The sequence below is a fragment of the Coregonus clupeaformis genome, chromosome 16 (assembly GCF_020615455.1).
Source record: "Coregonus clupeaformis isolate EN_2021a chromosome 16, ASM2061545v1, whole genome shotgun sequence".
Taxonomy (NCBI): Eukaryota; Metazoa; Chordata; class Actinopteri; order Salmoniformes; family Salmonidae; genus Coregonus; species Coregonus clupeaformis.
In genome coordinates, this window is record NC_059207.1 from 30,736,973 (window position 1) to 30,755,577 (window position 18,605).

Genomic DNA, 18,605 nt, shown 5'->3' on the forward strand with positions numbered 1-18,605 from the left:
GTGTGCACGGAGAGCAGCACTGAGTTCAAAGGTGAAACTGCACTGAGCAGAGAGAGGGAGGAGCCCAGAGAGGGAGAGAGGAAGGGAGAAAGAGGGTAAGAGAAGCTGTAACTCCAGAGTGTGACTGTGCAGTCTGGACTCCCCAGTCTCCCAGGCTGATGCAGGCTGCTGACAGAGGCTGTGGGATCCTACCCTAGACCTTTGACTGGAGAGACACACTCTGGATGGTTCATCTGTCTACCAGCTGTTAATCGGACGCTCCAGCAACGTCTGTTTTTCATTTAATGGTTTTTCATTTAATGGTTTGTTTGTTCCTGGGACAGAGGAAAGACCAGTCTCTAAGAACACAGGGAGAACCACCTGCTCTGCATGTGTCTGGACCTCTGTGCTCAGGATCTGTTTCTGAGCTGTGGAGAACCTCTGCGGGGGATCTGTTTTTACATTTTCTCTCTGATGTGTGTCCATGTGCAGTGGCATGATAGCCCGTGTGTGTCCCTGGAGGCGCGCGGATGCTGGACCTGTGAACTGTGAATGACACACACACTGCTTTAGCGGACCACTTCCACACACCCAAACACACACAAACTCCTGGACCACTGGAAGCCAGCAGAGCCATGGAGTGTTCGGCCGTGCAGGCGGAGACTCCTGGTATCCATAACAACAGTGTAGAGTTGACCCTGGAGGAGAGTCCGGTCCTCATCTCCTCATTCTGCACCGAGCTACAGCTAGATAGCATGGGTATGTGTGTGTGTGTGCGTGCGTGTAGGATATGTTGTGAACATGCAGGATACAGTGCTGTTGAAGCCGTCCCACCAGTTCGTATACTCTAGTGTGTTTTAGCTCCGTAATAGTGAAGGAAACGACTAAATATATCTTTGTCATGTTTTGGAGGCTCTTTAATTATTTTGTGTTAATGAATTAATAATGTTGTGGTTGTTTCTTCTGTGTAGATGGAGGAGGGGGGTATGACATAGTGAATAACCAGGTGATACCAACACCAGGGCCACCACCAAACTACAGATCACATAATGCCTCACTTCGACAAAGTTGGGAGATGAACTACCAGGAAGCAGCCATCTATCTACAGGTACCCCACACACACACACAGCCATTTTGGCATGTTGGCTAGCTAGACTATATTACGGTCTACTTGGTATTTACTTTAAAAGTTAGATGGTAATGATTAGCTACATTATAATGTTATGGGGTAGTTATAAGTTGTAAGCTGACTGTAAGAAAGCCAAGCTATGGTGGGACACATCAGCATTATGTGACGGGTAGATCATGTGAGTTTATTGTGTGCTAAACCCCTATGCTAAACATGGTACCTTTTATTTGTAGCTATAGGTATAGCTCAGGTGAATGGTAGAAAGCTGTAGAACAAATGTATCATATTTTCACACTTTTATTATGAAACAAAATTCTGATGTAAGTGTGTGTGGTCGGTCCATAGGAAGGAGAGAACAATGATAAGTTCTTCACACACCCTCGGAACCCCAAGGCGCTGGCAGCATACTTGTTTGCTCACAACCACCTGTTCTACATGATGGAGCTGCTAACAGGACTCCTACTGATGGTGCTGTCTCTCTCTGAGGCTCCCGCTGTACCATCACTACGCCTGGATGTTTATGTACGTACACACACACTACCACTGACACACACACACACACACACACTGCCACTGACACACACACTGCCACAGGTCCACACCACTCTGGACCTGCTGGGTTAGGGTTAGAGGTCGGAGGTGAAAGGTTAAAGGATGTGTTCTGTCTCTGTAGGTCCACGCCACTCTGGAGTTATTGGCTCTGGTTATGGTGGCGTTTGAACTCTGCATGAAGCTGCGCTGGCTCGGCTTCCACACATTCATCAGACACAAGAGGACCATGGTGAAGGTACATACACACAACTATATAGGAGCATCCCAAGCAGTGCATATAGATTGCAAACAAGAGTGGTCCCATAATAGATCCCTGAGGGACCCCTTGTGACCCTTTATACTTACAAGAGTGACACATTCTTGCCTGTCAGTTAGATGGTTTACAAACAGTTATAGTTTCACCATTTCATATGACTGACAGCTGGTCTCTCCTGTGTGTAGACGTGTGTGTTGCTGCTCCAGTTTGTGGAAGCCATAGTGGTTCTGATCCGGCAGACGTCACACTTGCGTGTGACCAGAGCTCTCAGACCCATATTCCTGGTGGACTGCAGATACTGTGGTGCCGTGCGCAGGTACACACACACTCATATACCGCAGATACATCACATACACACCTGTATTACCTCGCACTGCTTTGTTGTTTCCAAAGAGTGAATAACTGTTGTGTGTTGTCACCCTCTTGACCAATCAGAAACCTGCGTCAGATCTTCCAGTCCCTTCCCCCTTTTATAGATATCCTGCTGCTGCTGCTCTTCTTCATGGTCATCTTCGCCATCCTGGGTGAGAGACACACACACACACCATCTTTACTGTTCATCAAAGTTGATCATGACATTGATCCTAAATGACAATCCTCGAGGAGCCTCCAAAAACATTGGAAATTATATAATCTTAAAAACAACCTTACAAACAACTCTACCTTGAAATCTAAAATAAATTATGTTCTATTGTGCCTGTCCGAGTATGGATCTGTTCTCTCTCTACAGGCTTCTGTCTGTTCTCCCCTAACACTTCTGATCCGGTAAGTGAAACAGTTTGACTGATATTTTCAGTATGTTGTGCCTCTGTAGACTGCTAGTCTGGTGCTAACTGGAGGGGTCTGTCTCATACTGTTTTGTCTGGCTTTTCTCTTCTCAGTACTTCAACACTCTGGAGAACAGCATCGTTAGTCTTTTTGTGCTCCTGACCACCGCAAAGTAAGACTTGCTCATCTACCACACACCATAACTCCTACTTTATACACCTGTCTCTCTAATAGTCTGATATGTTTCTTACTCTGTGCCTGTTGAGATTGTAATGCTCTCTCAGGACAGCATAGTGCCTGTTGAGATTGTAATGCTCTCTCAGGACAGCATAGTGCCTGTTGAGATTGTAATGCTCTCTCAGGACAGCATAGTGCCTGTTGAGATTGTAGTACTCTCTCAAGACAGCATCAGTAGTGGAAAAAGTACCCAGTTGTCTTACTTAAGTAAAAGTAAAAAGTTACCTTTAAAGAAAATGAGTCACCCAGTAAAATACTACTTGAGTAAAAATCTAAAATTATTTGGTTTGAAATATACTTAAGTATCAAAAGTAAAAGTATAAATCACTTCAAATTCCTTATTCCTCTTTTTATTGTATTTTTACGGATAGCCAGAGGCACACTCCAACACTCAGACATTATTTACAAACGAAGCATGTGTGTTTAGTGAGTCCGCCAGATCAGAGGCAGTAGGGATGACCAGGGATGTTCTCTTGATAAGTGGGTGAATTAGACCATTTTCCTGTCCTGCTTTTGGTACTTTTGGGTGTCAGGGAAAATGTATGGAGTAAAAAGTCAAAGTTTTCACAAATATAAATATTAAAGTAAAGTACAGATACCCCCAAAAAACTAAATTGCTGTAATTTACAGCGTTAAATAACACTAATGTGTGAGAACAGTATTTTTTGTGAACAAATGTTTCATTTTGGCATTATAATAAGGTTGGTAGCAACATGGAAAATCGTTGTGGAAATCTGTTGCAGCTCAAGTCGACTACAAAATCCACAATTCAATGCTCTCTCTATGGGCTGGCTAGCTAGCTAGCAAACAATAATACCAAAGACAATATCAGCATCTAATGTAACTAGTTAGCTGTAAAATCGCCTAAACAAACTGCTCTGTCATTTTATGAGTCTACAATCTCACCATGTTCAACCTGCAGATCGATGTGCCTCACGGAGTGGAGTCTAACATTTGCAACGGCAGATATACGTTTGAGGAGTTGGGAAACGTTGCCCATGCTACGACAATGGACCGCGCGGTGCATTCTGGGCTATTCTGGGACAAGGAGCGTTCTCCTTCAGAGTGAATGGAAGTCTATTGTGCGCAAGCTGAAAAACCCAACATTAGCACGAATTTCATAAACAATGCTTGCTATCTGTAGTATCTTATAGCTTTGGAATCGTGACATTACGTTCTTTCGAGGAAAATAGGCACGTTTCTCGACATATACATTAACTTTGAGAAGGGATTGCGTGACGATTAGTTTAGCAACCGCTTTACGCAGCATGACAACGTGAGTGCGATTGGTCAACAGTCTGCTGGGTGGGGCGTAATACGTTCTTTGATTCATTGGATTCCTATCTCCTTTCTATAATATCTCTGGCAACGGCATCATGCAATGCACACTGCACTAAAGAGGCAGACAATTAGGAAAAATGTGCTACGACCTCCATTCAATTACACATTTCTCGAGGTAGGAATATTGCAAAAATATTATCAATGGCTCATTCGAGAGAAGACATCCTCCCGAGTTATGACATCAGCCAGTATTGAAATCTGACATGTATGATATAAATTTTTGCAATCTAAAAGTTGTATTCCTATTAACTTCGAGTGTAGTGAGAGCGACTTTATCACAGTGCTATGTCATACCAGCTGGATTTCTGCCTGCTTGAACGCCAATAACTCACATGAAAACATGAAATGACCCAGGGAATCGATAGAACATCACTCAGAGATGCACAAAAACAATATTACATTCAAAATGGGTGAACCTTTCTTTTAAGTACTTTACACCACTGAACAGCTTAGTGCCTGTTGAGATTGTATTACGCTCAAGACAGTATAGTGCCTAATGAGATTGCTGGTGTTCTGTTTCCTCTAGCTTCCCAGACGTGATGATGCCAGCGTACTCTAGGAACCGCTGGTCCTGTGTCTTCTTCATCGTCTACCTTTCCATTGAACTCTACTTCATCATGAACCTGGTACACACACACACATGCTGTTGTTTCCTCCCTGTGCACCCTATGGCCACGGTTTGATAGTGTGTTTGTGTTGCAGCTTCTGGCAGTGGTGTTTGATACGTTTAACGGTGTTGAGAAGATGAAGTTTAAATCTCTGATGCTCCACAAACGCTCCGCTATCGACCATGCCTTCCAACTGCTGGTCAGCAGACAGGTATACACACACACACCCAGCTAGTGTCTGTAAGCTGTTGTAACTTATGTGTAACTGTTGCATTTCGTTCCTGTGTGTTGTCTCCTCAGAGGCCGATGGGTGTGTCTCTGAAGCAGTTTGATGGTCTAATGCGTTTCTACAGACCCCGTATGTCAGCCAGAGACCGCTTCCTCACATACAAGGCCCTTAACACTGCAGGAGCACCCATGCTCAGGTAACACACACACATACTGTATGAGCACACACATACTATAAGTGTTGCTGTTTTAAAGAAGTGTGTGATGTTCTGTTGCAGCCTAGATGACTTCTATAAATTCTATGAAGTAATCGGCCTCAAATGGAAGGTAAGCCTAACCGTTTTTATTTGGACAGTGAAGCTAAAATTAGTACATTTGGCTTTATACTCCAGCATTTTGGATTTGAGATCAAATGTTTCATGTGAGGCAACAGTACAGAATTTCTCATTTTATTCTGGGGTATTTTCATACATATACTACATGACCAAAAGTATGTGGACACCTGCTTGTCGAACATCTCATTCCAAAATCATGGATATTAATATGGAGTTGGTCCCCCCTTTGCCGCTATAACAGCCTCCACTCTTCTGGGAAGGCTTTCCACTAGATGTTGGAACATTGCTGCGGGGACTTGCTTCCATTCAGCCACGAGCATTAGTGAGGTCGGGCACTGATATTGGGCGATTAGGCCTGGCTCGCAGTTGGCTTTCCAATTCATCCCAAAGGTGTTCGATGGGGTTGAGGTCAGGGCTCTGTGCAGGCCAGTCAAGTTCTTCCACACCAATCTCGACAAACCGTTTCTGTATGGAGCTCGCTTTGTGCACGGGGGCATTGTCATGCTGAAACAGGAAAGGGCCTTCCCCAAATTGTTGCAACAAAGTTGGAAGCACAGAATCGTCTAGAATGTCATTGTATGCTGTAGCGTTAAAATGTCCCTTCACTGGAGCTAAGGGGCCAAGCCCGAACCATGAAAAACAGCCCCAGACCATTATTCCTCCTCCACCAAACTTTACAGGTGGCACTATACATTGGGGCAGGTAGCGTTCTCCTGGCATCCGCCAAAAACCCAGGTTTTTGGCGGATGTCCACATCACTCCAGAGAACGCGTTTCCACTGCTCCAGAGCTTTACACCACTCCAGCTGACGCTTGGCATTGCGCATGGTGATCTTAGGCTTGTGTGCGGCTGCTCGGCCATGGAAACCCATTTCATGAAGCTCCTGACGTTGCTTCCAGAGGCAGTTTGGAACTCGGTAGTGAGTGTTGCAACCAAGGACAGACAAAATTTGACAAACTGATTTGTTGGAAAGGTGGCATCCAATGATGGTGCCACATTGAAAGTCACTGAGCTCTTCAGTAAGGCCATTCTACTGCCAATGTTTATCTATGGAGATTGGATGGCTGTGTGCTCGATTTTATACACATATCAGCAACGGGTGTGGCTAAAATAGCCGAATCCACTGATTTGAAAGGGTGTCCACATACATTTGTATGTATAGTGTATCTGTTTTACCGTTTAGAAATGAAAGCACTTTATGTGTCTAGTCCCCCCCATTTGAAAACGTGTTGTTTTCGTAAGTATTTGGACAAATTCTGTTTTGGTTGTGTTTCGAATTATGTTATGCCCAATTAAGATTAAAGGGCTACGTCGAGATTTTGACAATGAGGCCCTTTATCTGCTGTAGGCTAATCACCACTGCCCCCGAAGCACCAGTTAGCCTTGAGCCTTGAGCTATCCCCGGCTATCTACCTCTCTGTCTTCCGGACGGTAGTAGCCAGCTAACCAGCTAACTAGCTACTTGCTATTAGCCACCGTTAGCTGCTTTTCTCCATTGTCCATGGCCTGCACTACCTACCAGCCAGCTCTAGCCTGGACTATTATCGGCCAGTCTGCACTGTCTGCACAGCGCGTTATCGACCCAGAACCTATCGGATTTTCTGCCGGAATCACTGAATCACTGGACATTTAACACTGGATAATCGCAACTAGCTAGATGCAACCAAATGAACGTTGTTGTTGGCTAATCAGCCTTGAGCTAGCCTTGAGTCAGGCACATCTCCCGGCTATCTACCTCTCTGTCAACCGGACGGGACCTCCTAGAGTCGACACGGAGCCCTGCCGATCCATCACGACTGGTCTGCCGACGTAATCGTCTGTGGTATCAACAGGCTTCCCGTTGCGACGACCACGAAGATCCATCTGCTAGCCCCGCTCGCTAGCACACGCAAATAACAACCGTGCTTCCTGCTCGCTGTGCTGAAGCACCAATTTGAACTGCTCTCGGACTCACATATTGCTGTTCACTGGACCTTATGATCACTCAGCTGCACAGCTGATGCCTGCTGGACTGTTCCTTTACACGGTACCCTGTCCTGTTTAGCCTCAGCCCAAACTCTATCGCCATTACCAGTTGTTGTCTTAGCTCTCTCTAATAACACCTGTGATTGCTTTATGCCTCTCTCCCATGTCATTATGCCTTGCCTATTGCTATTCCAGTTAGTTCTTATTATACAATTTCACTGTAGAACCCCAACTCCCTCTCAAACTGCCTCAAATAGTTCCTTTGTTCCACCCCTCATACACGCCGAGACCGGCTCAATCGGTGCCTCCAGTGATGCTATCTCTTTCATTGTTACCCAACGCTTAGGTTTACCTCCACTGTACTCATATCCTTCCATATCCTTGTCTGTACATAATGCCCTGAATCTTTTCTACAACGCCCGTAAATCTGCCCCCTTTATTCTCTGTACCCAACGCACTAGAAGACCAGTTCTTAAAGCCTTTAGCCATATCTTTATTCTAGTCCTCCTCTGTTCCTCTGGTGATGTAGAGGCTAACCCAGGCCCTGCAGCCCCCAGTATCACTCCTACTCCCCAGGAGCTATCATTTGTTGACTTCTGTAACCGTAAAAGCCTTGGTTTTCTGCACGTTAACATCAGAAGCCTCCTTCCTAAATTTGAGTTATTCATTGCGTTAGCATACTCCGCCAACCCTAATGTTCTAGCAGTGTCTGAATCCTGGTTTAGGAAGGCCACCAAAAATTCTGAAATTTCCATCCTCAACTACAACATTTTCCGTCTAGATAGAACTGCCAAAGGGGGTGGAGTTGCAATCTACTGTAGAGATAGCCTGCAGAGCTCTATCATACTATCCAGGTCTGTGCCCAAACAGTTTGAGCTTTTGACCTAAATTGGGATATGCTTAACACCCCGGCCATCCTACAATCCAAACTAGATGCCCTCAATCTCACACAAATTATCAACGAACCTACCAGGTACAACCCTAAATCCGTAAACATGGGTACCCTCATAGATATCATCCTGACTAACTTACCCTCTAAATACACCTCCGCTGTCTTCAACCAGGATCTCAGCGATCACTGCCTTATTGCCTGCGTCCGTAACGGGTCCGCGGTCAAACGACCACCCCTCATCACTGTCAAACGCTCCCTAAAACACTTTAGCTTGGGGTCATAGGCAGCATTCCTCCTCCTCCAAACCCGGCGAGTTGAGTTGATGCCAAAGAGTTCGATTTTGGTCTCATCTGACCACAACACTTTCACCCAGTTCTCCTCTGAATCATTCAGATGTTCATTGGCAAACTTCAGACGGCCCTGTATATGTGCATTCTTGAGCAGGGGGACCTTGCGTGCGCTGCAGGATTTCAGTCCTTCACGGCGTAGTGTGTTACCAATTGTTTTCTTGGTGACTATGGTCCCATCTGCCTTGAGATCATTGACAAGATCCTACTGTGTAGTTCTGGGCTGATTCCTCACCGTTCTCATGATCATTGCAACTCCACGAGGTGAGATCTTGCAAGGAGCCCCAGGCCGAGGGAGATTGACAGTTATTTTGTGTTTCTTCCATTTGCGAATAATCGCACCAACTGTTGTCACCTTGGTCTTGTAGCCCATTCCAGCCTTGTGTAGGTCTACAATCTTGTCCCTGACATCCTTGGAGAGCTCTTTGGTCTTGGCCATGGTGGAGAGTTTGGAATCTGATTGATTGATTGCTTCTGTGGACAGGTGTCTTTTATACAGGTAACAAACTGAGATTAGGAGCATTCCCTTTAAGAGTGTGCTCCTAATCTCAGCTCATTACCTGTATAAAAGACACCTGGGAGCCAGAAATCTTTCTGATTGAGAGGGGGTCAAATACTTATTTCCCTCATTAAAATGCAAATCAATTTATAACATTTTTGACATGCGTTTTTCTGGATTGTTTTGTTGTTATTCTGTCTCTCACTGTTCAAATAAACCTACCATTAAAATTATAGACTGATCATGTCTTTGTCAGTGGGCAAACATACAAAATCAGCAGGGGATCAGCAGGGATTTTTCCCTCACTGTATATCCATCCTGCCCTGCCTTTCTAAAGTTTTTGAAAGCCAAGTTAACAAACAGATCACCGACCATTTCGAATCCCACCGTACCTTCTCCGCTATGCAATCCGGTTTCCGAGCTGGTCATGGGTGCACCTCAGCCACGCTCAAGGTCCTAAACGATATTATAACCGCGATCGATAATAGACAGTACTGTGCAGCCGTCTTCATCGACCTGGCCAAGGCTTTCGACTCTGTTAACCTCCGCATTCTTATTGGCAGACTAACTAGCCTTGGTTTCTCAAATGACTGCCTCGCCTGGTTCACCAACTACTTCTCGGATAGAGTTCAATGTGTCAAATCGGAGGGCCTGTTGTCTGGACCTATGGCAGTCTCTATGGGGGTGCCACAGGGTTCAATTCTTGGGCCGACTCTTTTCTCTGTGTATATCAATGATGTCGCTCTTGCTGCTGGTGACTCTCAGATCCACCTCTACGCAGACGACACAATTTTGTATACATCTGGCCCTTCATTGGACACTGTGTTAACAAACCTCCAAACGAGCTTCAATGCCATACAACACTCCTTCAGTAGCCTCCAACTGCTCTTAAACACTAGTAAAACTAAATGCATGCTCTTCAATCGAACGCTGCTGGCACCCGCCCACCCGACTAGAATCACTACTCTTGACGGGTCTGACCTAGAATATGTGGACAGTTACAAATACCTAGGTGTCTGGTTAGACTGTAAACTCTCCTTCCAGACTCACATTAAGAATCTCCAATCCAAAGTTACATCTAGAATCGGCTTCCTATTTCGCAACAAAGCCTCCTTCACTCATGCTGCCAAACATGCCCTCTTAAAACTGACTATCCTACCGATCCTTGACTTCGGTGATGTCATTTACAAAATAGCCTCCAACACTCTACTCAGCAAATTGGATGTAGTCTATCACAGTGCCATCCGTTTTGTCACCAAAGCCCCATATACTACCCACCACTGTGACCTGTACGCTCTTGTTGGCTGGTCCTCACTACATATTTGTTGCCCAAACCCACTGGCTCCAGGCCATCTATAAATCACTGCTAGGCAAATCCCCGCCTTATCTTAGCTCATTGGTCACCATAGCAACACCCACCCATAGTATGCGCTCCAGCAGGTATATCTCACTGGTCATCCCCAAAGCCAACACCTCCTTTGGCCGCCATTCCTTCCAGTTCTCTGCTGCCAATGACTGGAACGAATTGCAAAAATCTCTGAAGCTGGAGACTCTTATCTCCCTCACTAACTTTAAGCATCAGTTGTCAGAGCACCTTACTGATCACTGCACCTGTACACAGCCCATCTGAAATTAGCCCACCCAACTACCTCATCCCCATATTGTTATTTATTTTGCTCATTTGCACCCCAGTATCTCTATTTGCACATCATCTCTTGCACATCTATCATTCCAGTGTTAATACTAATTGTAATTATTTTTCACTATAGCCTATTTATTGCCTTACCTCCATAACTTGCTACATTTGCACACACTGTATATATATTTTCTGTTGTATTTTTGACTATGTTTTGTTTTACCCCATATGTAACTCTGTGTTGTTGTTTTTATCGCACTGCTTTGCTTTATCTTGGCCAGGCTTACCTGGTTAAATAAAGGTGAAATAAATAAATAAATACATATACTTCCCCAGAGTCAGCTGAACTCGTGGATACCATTTTTATGTCTCTGTGTCCAGTAAGAAGGAAGTTAGAGGTATTTTCACGAGTCAATGCTAACTAGCGTTCGCACAATGACTCGAAGTCTATGGGTATCTGCTAGCGTGCTAGCAGATACCCATAAACTTCCAGTCATTGCGCGAAAGCTAGTTAGCAATTGTGCTAGCGCTACTTACCAATTTCCTTCAAACCGCATGCAGACACATAAAAATGACTCTGAGGAAGTAGATAAAGGGCCTCATTGCCAAAATCCTGAAGTATCCCTTTAATCTTAATTGGGCACAACATAATCCGAAACACAACAAAAACAAAATCCAAATGCATCCAACAAGTTTGTAGAGGCACAAGCTTGATGTAATCATTGCGTGCTAGGAATATGGGACAAAATACTAAACTTTTGACTACTTTAATACACATATAAGTGAATTTCTCCAAATACTTATAACACCTTCAAATGGGGGGACTAGATACATAAAGTGCTTTCACTTCTAAACGGTAAAACAGATTTGTATGAAAATACGAAACATTTGGTCTCCAATCCAAAATGCTGGAGTATAGAGCCAAATTAGAAGTTTTAGCTCCATTGACCAAATAAATATGATGGGGAGTGTATATATACACCTCACTGATGTGTGTGTGCTTGCGTGCGTGCGTGCGTGCATGTGATTGTACTTTGTAGGCACGGCGGAGCGGGGAACACTGGTTTGATGATCTTCCACACACTACTTTTCTTATCTTCAAAGGTGACTTGTATTTTTCCCTTCTTTCTTCCATCCCATCCACTGCTGTGTTCCTCTCCTCGTATCTGAGGTGACTCAGACTGACTGACATCCTTCTGTTAATGTTTCTACCAGGCATCAACCTGCTGGTCAAGTCTAAAGCCTTCCAGTACACAATGTGTGAGTGGACATCCATTATTAGTAGTATTAGCTATAGTGCTATCATCTGTGTTGTCAACCTAGAACAAGACTTAACTCTAGGACAAAACTTAACTCTCGGACAGGACTAACCCTAGGACACAATTCTCTCCTCTCTCTCCCCTGTAGATGTGGTGGTGGCCGTCAACGGAGTGTGGATCCTAGTAGAGACCTACATGTTGAATAGTAACTAAACCTATTCCCAGAATATAAAGTACTTTTAATGCAGATTCTCTATTGTGCATGCTTTTTAATTCAGGACTAGGTTTAATCTGGGTCCAGGAAATCGTCCCTAAATGTCAAGTAGAGACCTACATGTTGAACAGTAAGGTTGTTTCTGATCTCTGTCCTGGCCCCTCCCTTGGCAGGTGGATTCTCCTCGTCCAGAATAGTCCCCTGGAGTTACATCATCTTCCTCACCAGTAAGATCAGGCACAAACACACACACTTACACACACACACACAGAGCCACATCCTTTTCGTCACTAGTGAGAACACACATTTTTACTCCTCTCTCTCGCTCTTTTTCAATCTCTAGTCTATGGGGTGGAGGTGTTGTTGAAGATAACGGGCATGGGACCGTTGGCCTACTTCAGCTCCGGCTGGAACCTGTGAGTACTGACCATTAAACCCTTAACTCCTTAACCCTAACCCTCAACCCTTAGCATGTCCACTGTGTTTATTCAGTAGCTTAATGGCCATAAATGTCTCTGTGTTCGCCTCACCAGGTTTGACTTCTCTGTGACGGTGTTTGCCTTTCTGGGCTTGATTGCCCTGGCCTTCGACATGGAGCCCTTCTACTTTATTGTGGTTCTCAGACCGCTGCAGCTACTCAGGTGGGTTACCACGACAACACACACGTACTGGGACCGCTGCTATTCTCTCATTCATACACTTTTTCATTTATTTCCTAATAAAACTGGCCTATGCACTTCAGACGAAGATATTTCTCTGGTCACTACCTCTCTACAAAATGCTTATTACAGACAATTACAAACAGCTTATATATACAGTACCAGTCAAAGGTTTGGACACACCTACTCATTCAAGGGTTTTTCTTTATTTTTACTATTTTCTACAATGTAGAATAATAGTGAAAACATCAGAACTATGAAATAACACATGTGGAATAATGTAGTAACCAAAAATGTTAAACTAATCAAAATATATTTTATATTTTTCAAAGTAGACACCCTTTGCCTTGATGACAGTTTTGCACACTCTTGGCATTCTCTCAACCAGCTTCACCTGGAATGCTTTTCCAATAGTCTTGAAGGAGTTCCTACATAAGCTGAGCACTTTTTTGGTTGCTTTTCCTTCACTCTGCGGTCCAACTCTACCCAAACCATCTCAATTGGGTTGAGGTCGGGTGATTGTGGAGGCCAGGTCATCTGATGCAGCATTCCATCACTCTCCTTCTTGGTCAAATAGCCCTTACACAGCCTGGAGGTGTGTTGGGTCATTGTCCTGTTGAAAAACAAATGATAGTCCCACTAAGTGCAAACCAGATGAGATGGCGTATCGCTGCAGAATGCTGTGGTAGCCATGCTGGTTAAGTGTGCCTTGAATTCTAAATAAATCACAGACAGTGTCACCAGCAAACCACCATCACACCTCCTCCTCAACGCTTCACGGTGGGAACTACACATGCAGAGATAATCCGTTCACATACTCTGCGTCTAACAAAGACACCAAAACCAAAGATCTCAAATTTGGACTCATCAGACCAAAATACAGATTTCCCCCGTACTAATGTCCATTGTTCGTGTTTCTTGGCCCAAGCAAGTCTCTTCTTCTTATTGGTGTTCTTTAGTAGTGATTTCTTTACAGCAATTCGACCATGAAGGCCTCATTCATGCAGTCTCCTCTGAACACTTGAACTCTGTGAAGCATTTATTTGGGCTGCAAATTCTGAGGCTGGTAACTCTAATGAACTTATCCTCTGCAGCAGAGGTAACTCTGGGTCTTCCTTTCCTGTGGCGGTCCTCATGAGAGCCAGTTTCATCATAGTGCTTGATGGATTTTGCGACTGCACTTGAAGAAACGTTCAAAGTTCTTGACATTTTCCGTATTGACTGACCTTCATGTCTTAAAGTAATGATGGACTGTCGTTTCTCTTTGCTTATTTGAGCTGTTCTTGCCATATTATGGTATTTTACCAAATAGGGCTATCTTCTGTATACCACCCCTACCTTGTCACAACACAACTGATTGGCTCAAACTTTTAGCAAGGCACACCTGTTAATTTAAATGCATTCCAGGTGACTACCTCATGAAGCTGGTTGAGAGAATGCCAAGAGTGTGCAAAGCTGTCATCAAGGCAAAGGGTGTCTACTTTGAAAAGTAGACACCCTTCAAGGCAAAGGGTGTCTTATTTTGATTAGTTTAACGTTTATTTGGTTACTACATGATTCCATATGTGTTATTTCATAGTTTTGATGTCTTCACTATTATTCTACAATGTAGAAAATAGTAAAAATAAAGATAAACCCTGGAATGAGTCGGTGTGTCCAAACTTTTGACTGGTACTGTTTGTTGTCAGGTGGGCAATTATTTTGTGTGGGTATTTTGTTAGGTGCATATATGTGTGTTACCGGTATATAGAATTATAAATATTGTATTGATCATCATGTGTTAAGTATGTGCGCTCTATCAGGTTGTAAGTGTGTGTGTGTGTGTGTGTTCTCTCTCTTAGGTTGTTTAAGATAAAGCAGAGGTATCGTAACGTGTTGGACACCATGTTTGAACTCTTCCCAAGGATGGCAAGGTAACAACTTTGCTCACTATATTTACATACAACGCATGTATTAACCTTTTATAAGAACCTGCTTAATAAGAACTTTTATATGTTGTCAGTCTGGGGCTGACATTGATAATCTTCTACTACTCCTTTGCCATCGTGGGGATGGAGTTCTTCGCTGATGTAGTTTACCCTAACTGCTGCAAGTGAGTCACACATACACTCCTCTTACACACAGTTCACTCACACACTAACCTGTCAGTCTACCCTGACACTTTGTTCGAAGCAGAACCTACCACAGACTAAGAATACTAGAAAAGATATTGGCGCTCCAGTAATATGACGGCCATCTTGGTCAGGGTGGTTCACATGAGTTTCAGTTTCAGTCTCTCTCTCTCTCTCTCTCTCTCTCTCTCTCTCTCTCTCTCTCTCTCTCTCTCTCTCTCTCTCTCTCTCTCTCTCTCTCTCTCTCTCTCTCTCTCTCTCTCTCTCTCTCTCTCTCTCTCTCTCTCTCTCTCTCTCTCTCTCTCTCTCTCTCTCTCTCTCTCTCTCTCTCTCTCTCTCTCTCTCTCTCTCTCTCTCTACTATCTCTCTCTCTCTCTCTCTCTCTACTATCTCTCTCTCTCTCTCTACTATCTCTCTCTCTTCTCTCTCTCTCTCTCTCTCTCTCTACTATCTCTCTCTCTCTCTCTCTCTACTATCTCTCTTTCGCTCCCCCCCTCATAGTACCAGTACAGTAGCAGATTCATACAGGCAGATCAATGTAACCATAGGCAACAGGACGGTGCTGGACGAGGGCTACTACTATCTCAACAACTTCAACAACATCCTCAGCAGCTTTGGTAAACACACACACAGTAGTCAATACTAGGCAGTTCCCTTTATACTATGTTGTTATATAATAAAGGGATAGGGATTGATTTGGGATTCAGCATCTCTCTCCCTCTCTCTCTCTGCAGTGACTCTGTTTGAGCTGACTGTGGTAAACAACTGGTACATCACCATGGTAAGACTCTTCCTTCTCACGCTGTATGCTGCCTGTCACCTATCTGATTAAACCTCTGCTGCTGCCTGACTGTCAAGCTTGTCCAGGTTGCTGAGGTTGATTGACAGCTGCTGTCCCCTACCCAACAGGAAGGAGTGACCTCCATGACAACTCACTGGAGCCGCCTCTACTTCATGACCTTCTACATTGTCACCATGGTGAGAGGCGTTGTCTGTGCATGTCTGTGTGTGCACAGATGCTTGTTTGTGTGTGTGTGTGTGCATGCGTGTGTAATGTTCTGTCTGTCCTCTCTAGGTGGTGATGACCATCATCGTTGCCTTCATCCTGGATGCGTTTGTGTTCCGTATGAACTACAGCCGGAAGAACAAAGAACCACTGTTAGATCCTGAGGGTAAGTGTGTGCATGCGTACAAGTGAACAATTCTAGTAAGATGAGAACAGTATAGTGTTTGAGATGTGTGTAACAATGGTGTGTTTGTGTGTGGTAGATGAGAACGGTATAGTGTTTGAGATGTGTGTAACGATGGTGTGTTTGTGTGTGGTAGATGAGAACGGTATAGTGTTTGAGATGTGTGTAACGATGGTGTGTTTGTGTGTGGTAGATGAGAACGGTATAGTGTTTGAGATGTGTGTAACGATGGTGTGTTTGTGTGTGGTAGATGAGAACGGTATAGTGTTTGAGATGTGTGTAACGATGGTGTGTTTGTGTGTGGTAGATGAGAACGGTATAGTGTTTGAGATGTGTGTAACGATGGTGTGTTTGTGTGTGGTAGATGAGAACGGTATAGTGTTTGAGATGTGTGTAACGATGGTGTGTTTGTGTGTGGTAGATGAGAACGGTATAGTGTTTGAGATGTGTGTAACGATGGTGTGTTTGTGTGTGGTAGATGAGAACGGTATAGTGTTTGAGATGTGTGTAACGATGGTGTGTTTGTGTGTGGTAGATGAGAACGGTATAGTGTTTGAGATGTGTGTAACGATGGTGTGTTTGTGTGTGGTAGATGAGAACGGTATAGTGTTTGAGGCAGAGGTGAATCGTGACGAGGCGTTGGCCACTCTGGAGCTTTATAAACAGACGTGCCCTGGACTCTCCTCACTCAACTCTCTACAGGGAGTACTGCTGGCCATGGACCGCAGCGGGGTGAGAACACACACACAGACCTACACTCACAAATAGACAGACACACTCACTCACACAGCAACACAAACCTGCCCCGTCCTACACTCTCAAAAATATAGACTGATGCGTGTGTGTGTGTGTGTGTGTAGAGCTCGTCTCTGGTGTATCTGGGTCGGCGGTCAAGGACCAAGAGTGACCTCAGCATGAAGATGTATGAGGAAGAGATCCAGGTGAGCCTCACGCTGCCATAACAACCAGAATCCTGCTAACTGCTCAATGCTAGATTTGTCACTTTAAATAACACTTTAGCTTACATGACCTAGCTACAAAGGTGATTTTGATCTTGCCTTGTCTCGCAGAGGAGGCTGGTGGAAGGATCTATAGGAGGACAGGCTCATTGTAAAGACTGGAATGGAATAAATGGAACAGCATCAAACATATACTTCGTTCCATTACAATGAGCCTGTCCTCCTATAGCTCCTCCCACCAGCCTCTTCTGGTGTCTAGGGAATTGGATTACAAATGAGTATATTTCTGACATGTCAGTTGTGACAAAAAAAATGGTAATAGTATGACTAATGTGTTATTGGTGTGTGTGTGTGCAGGAGTGGTATGCGGAATACTCCAGAGAGAACCTACCCCAGTCAGACAGAAGCCTAGTGGAAAGAGAGCTGGAAATCCCTACCTCATGCCCTGACCCTGAACCCGACCCTGAACATGAACCCCAACCCCAGCTCAACTCACAAGGACCACTTAGCACTAACTAACAATCACTCACTGTTTTGCTCTCTCTCTCACACACACACACACACACACACACACACACACCTCTCTGACTTCAGTCATCATGTCACAGAGCACTCTGTGAACTTAATGGGGATTGTCTTCCACAATGACAATACAGAGAACCCCTCAATACTCCATGTCTGTCTCCCTCCCTTCTTCCCCCTCCTCCCATCCTGAGGGAGTGTACTCTAGCAGCCTGGTGGGACAGTTGGGATGTGGACAGATGTGATGGTGTCATTGACCTACAGCCTGGATCCTGGATGCAGCAGGGATTTCTGTTGATATGAATCATGTTCTCTATCTGACTGGATCTCAATGTTCAACTCAAGGACCTTAGTCTGCTGATGCATAGACAGCCGAAGCAGAGCATCGATTTAGGGGTTCGAGGGCAGAGTTAGGCCCTCTAGCTGTGAGACAGAGAGCTGATGTTCAAGGCCACCGGAGTACGAGGAGCCACTAGGATGGACTTGGGATTTCACACTGCTCTGGACACGGCGAGGACATACATGTCTGGACAGTGAAAGGACACATACCTGTAGGTGAACACTGTGCTGCCTGTAGATACATACATACTCACACGATCCCGCCCCGTCTGCCAGCACTAAGCTAAGCCCCCTCAACAGCCACTATACCCACACCCCACAAATCCCCCCCACCCAACACACACCCACACCCTTCAAACCCCAGCATCTGTCCAGTAACCTACAGCTATATCTCCTAGCCAGTGTCTGAACAAACCTAAGAGAATAGTTTACTTTTTTAACTTGTTATTCTGTAAGTGTATTATAATGTATTTGGTGTATTAAATGAGGAGTCATTTAAATACGTTGTTCACTTTGTCAAGTGCATTTGTGTAGCTACCTTTGCTTTAAAGTGGCAGGGCTCAGACTAGCCCTGAGACAT

General features: G+C 44.5%; 1 protein-coding gene across 1 annotated transcript; it reads left to right on the forward strand.

Moving 5' to 3' along the window:
- Window positions 1-311: 311 nt before the first annotated feature.
- LOC121584919 (two pore calcium channel protein 1) lies at window positions 312-18,532 on the forward strand. Its single transcript, XM_041901170.2, has 27 exons — window positions 312-738; window positions 951-1,087; window positions 1,454-1,630; window positions 1,782-1,895; window positions 2,102-2,232; window positions 2,352-2,440; window positions 2,647-2,681; window positions 2,798-2,856; window positions 4,789-4,888; window positions 4,965-5,081; window positions 5,171-5,295; window positions 5,377-5,425; window positions 11,813-11,876; window positions 11,988-12,032; window positions 12,180-12,236; window positions 12,419-12,472; window positions 12,589-12,661; window positions 12,779-12,886; window positions 14,746-14,817; window positions 14,907-14,996; window positions 15,517-15,632; window positions 15,750-15,796; window positions 15,925-15,993; window positions 16,091-16,187; window positions 16,798-16,937; window positions 17,066-17,146; window positions 17,522-18,532. Exons 1-27 carry the CDS (start codon window positions 615-617, stop codon window positions 17,681-17,683), a joined length of 2,532 nt encoding a protein of 843 aa, XP_041757104.1. The 5' UTR covers window positions 312-614; the 3' UTR covers window positions 17,684-18,532.
- Window positions 18,533-18,605: the final 73 nt, after the last annotated feature.